Source organism: Gavialis gangeticus, unplaced genomic scaffold (genome assembly GCF_001723915.1).
Source record: "Gavialis gangeticus isolate Ggan-Ray unplaced genomic scaffold, GavGan_comp1, whole genome shotgun sequence".
NCBI lineage: Eukaryota > Metazoa > Chordata > Crocodylia > Gavialidae > Gavialis > Gavialis gangeticus.
Genome location: NW_017728994.1, coordinates 38,622,545 through 38,623,519, shown reverse-complemented (window position 1 = coordinate 38,623,519; position 975 = coordinate 38,622,545). Strand labels below are relative to the sequence as shown.

At 52.4% G+C, this 975-nt stretch overlaps 1 protein-coding gene across 1 annotated transcript in view; it reads left to right on the top strand.

Moving 5' to 3' along the window:
* The first annotated feature begins 14 nt into the window (after positions 1–14).
* The window catches only part of PPP1R3C (protein phosphatase 1 regulatory subunit 3C), a 9,373-nt gene continuing 8,412 nt past the window's right edge, over positions 15–975 (top strand). The window contains exon 1 of the mRNA XM_019502600.1: positions 15–75. Within this exon, the coding sequence (XP_019358145.1) occupies positions 62–75 (14 nt within the window). The 5' untranslated portion in view covers positions 15–61. The remainder of the gene's footprint in view (positions 76–975) is intronic.

Genomic DNA, 975 nt, shown 5'->3' with positions numbered 1-975 from the left:
AAGCGGGAGGCTGCACCCGCGGGGCCGCAGAGCAGAAGCGCCTCGCCGCCCGCGCTGGCTAATGACCTGCGCCAGGTAAGTCCAGGGCCCCGCTCCCGGGGCAGGGCAGCGTCTGGGGCCGCGGTGCGTGCGGGGCCGGCGCGACACCCGGCTTCTCTCGTCCTCCCGCTCCCGCCCAGGGCCCGAAAGCGCCCCGTCCCACACGGCCCTCCGCTCCTTGCTCCTTCTTAACATGGTGAAGTACAGGCGGCTGCAAAAGCAGCAGAACAGCCGGGATTTGAAATGCTGGTTTGTGGGGAGAAAACTGGGCTGGGAACCTCCAAGAGGGCGGTGGGGTGTATTCCACCCCGGAGCCTGAGAATATGTTGCCTTCAGCTAGGAGTGCTGGCTTGCTTGTCTTGCCCTAACGGCCCGGAGGAGCCACGAGACTTGGAGTCTAGTTAAGAAATCCTCCCCGCTATTTCTTGCACTGCTCTGCCATACCAGTGAAGGTGCTGGAAGGAGAAACCTGTTTCTCCTGAACGTGACAAAGCAAATATTCTTGCTTCCTATGACTCAACAGAATTTTAGATTTTAATGAAGAAGACACCACAGCTGTCAGGAGGATTGCACTGGAAGCCCAGCTCACAAACCTACACAGCCAGGATGTATTTCCTGAATAATCATTAGGGGATGAGATGGTTTATAATTAGACTGTAGCATAAAACCCCTATAGTCTTACAGCAGGTCAGTGGTAGACCTTACACATGAATTTAAAGCTGATTGCAGAAGGAAAGCATTTTTAAGAGCTGCTATATTAGCTCACTGCGTTGAGGTGTTGGGGGGGGCAAATAGGGAGAATCACATTCTTTTTGCACAAATTACATTAGCCAAAAGAAGGTACAGTCTGCCTCTAGTACTTAGAGATGGGTGAAAAAGTGTTGTTAATCAAATGAGCTTGACTTCTTGTGCATTAGAATAATTCAAATGGGCTTG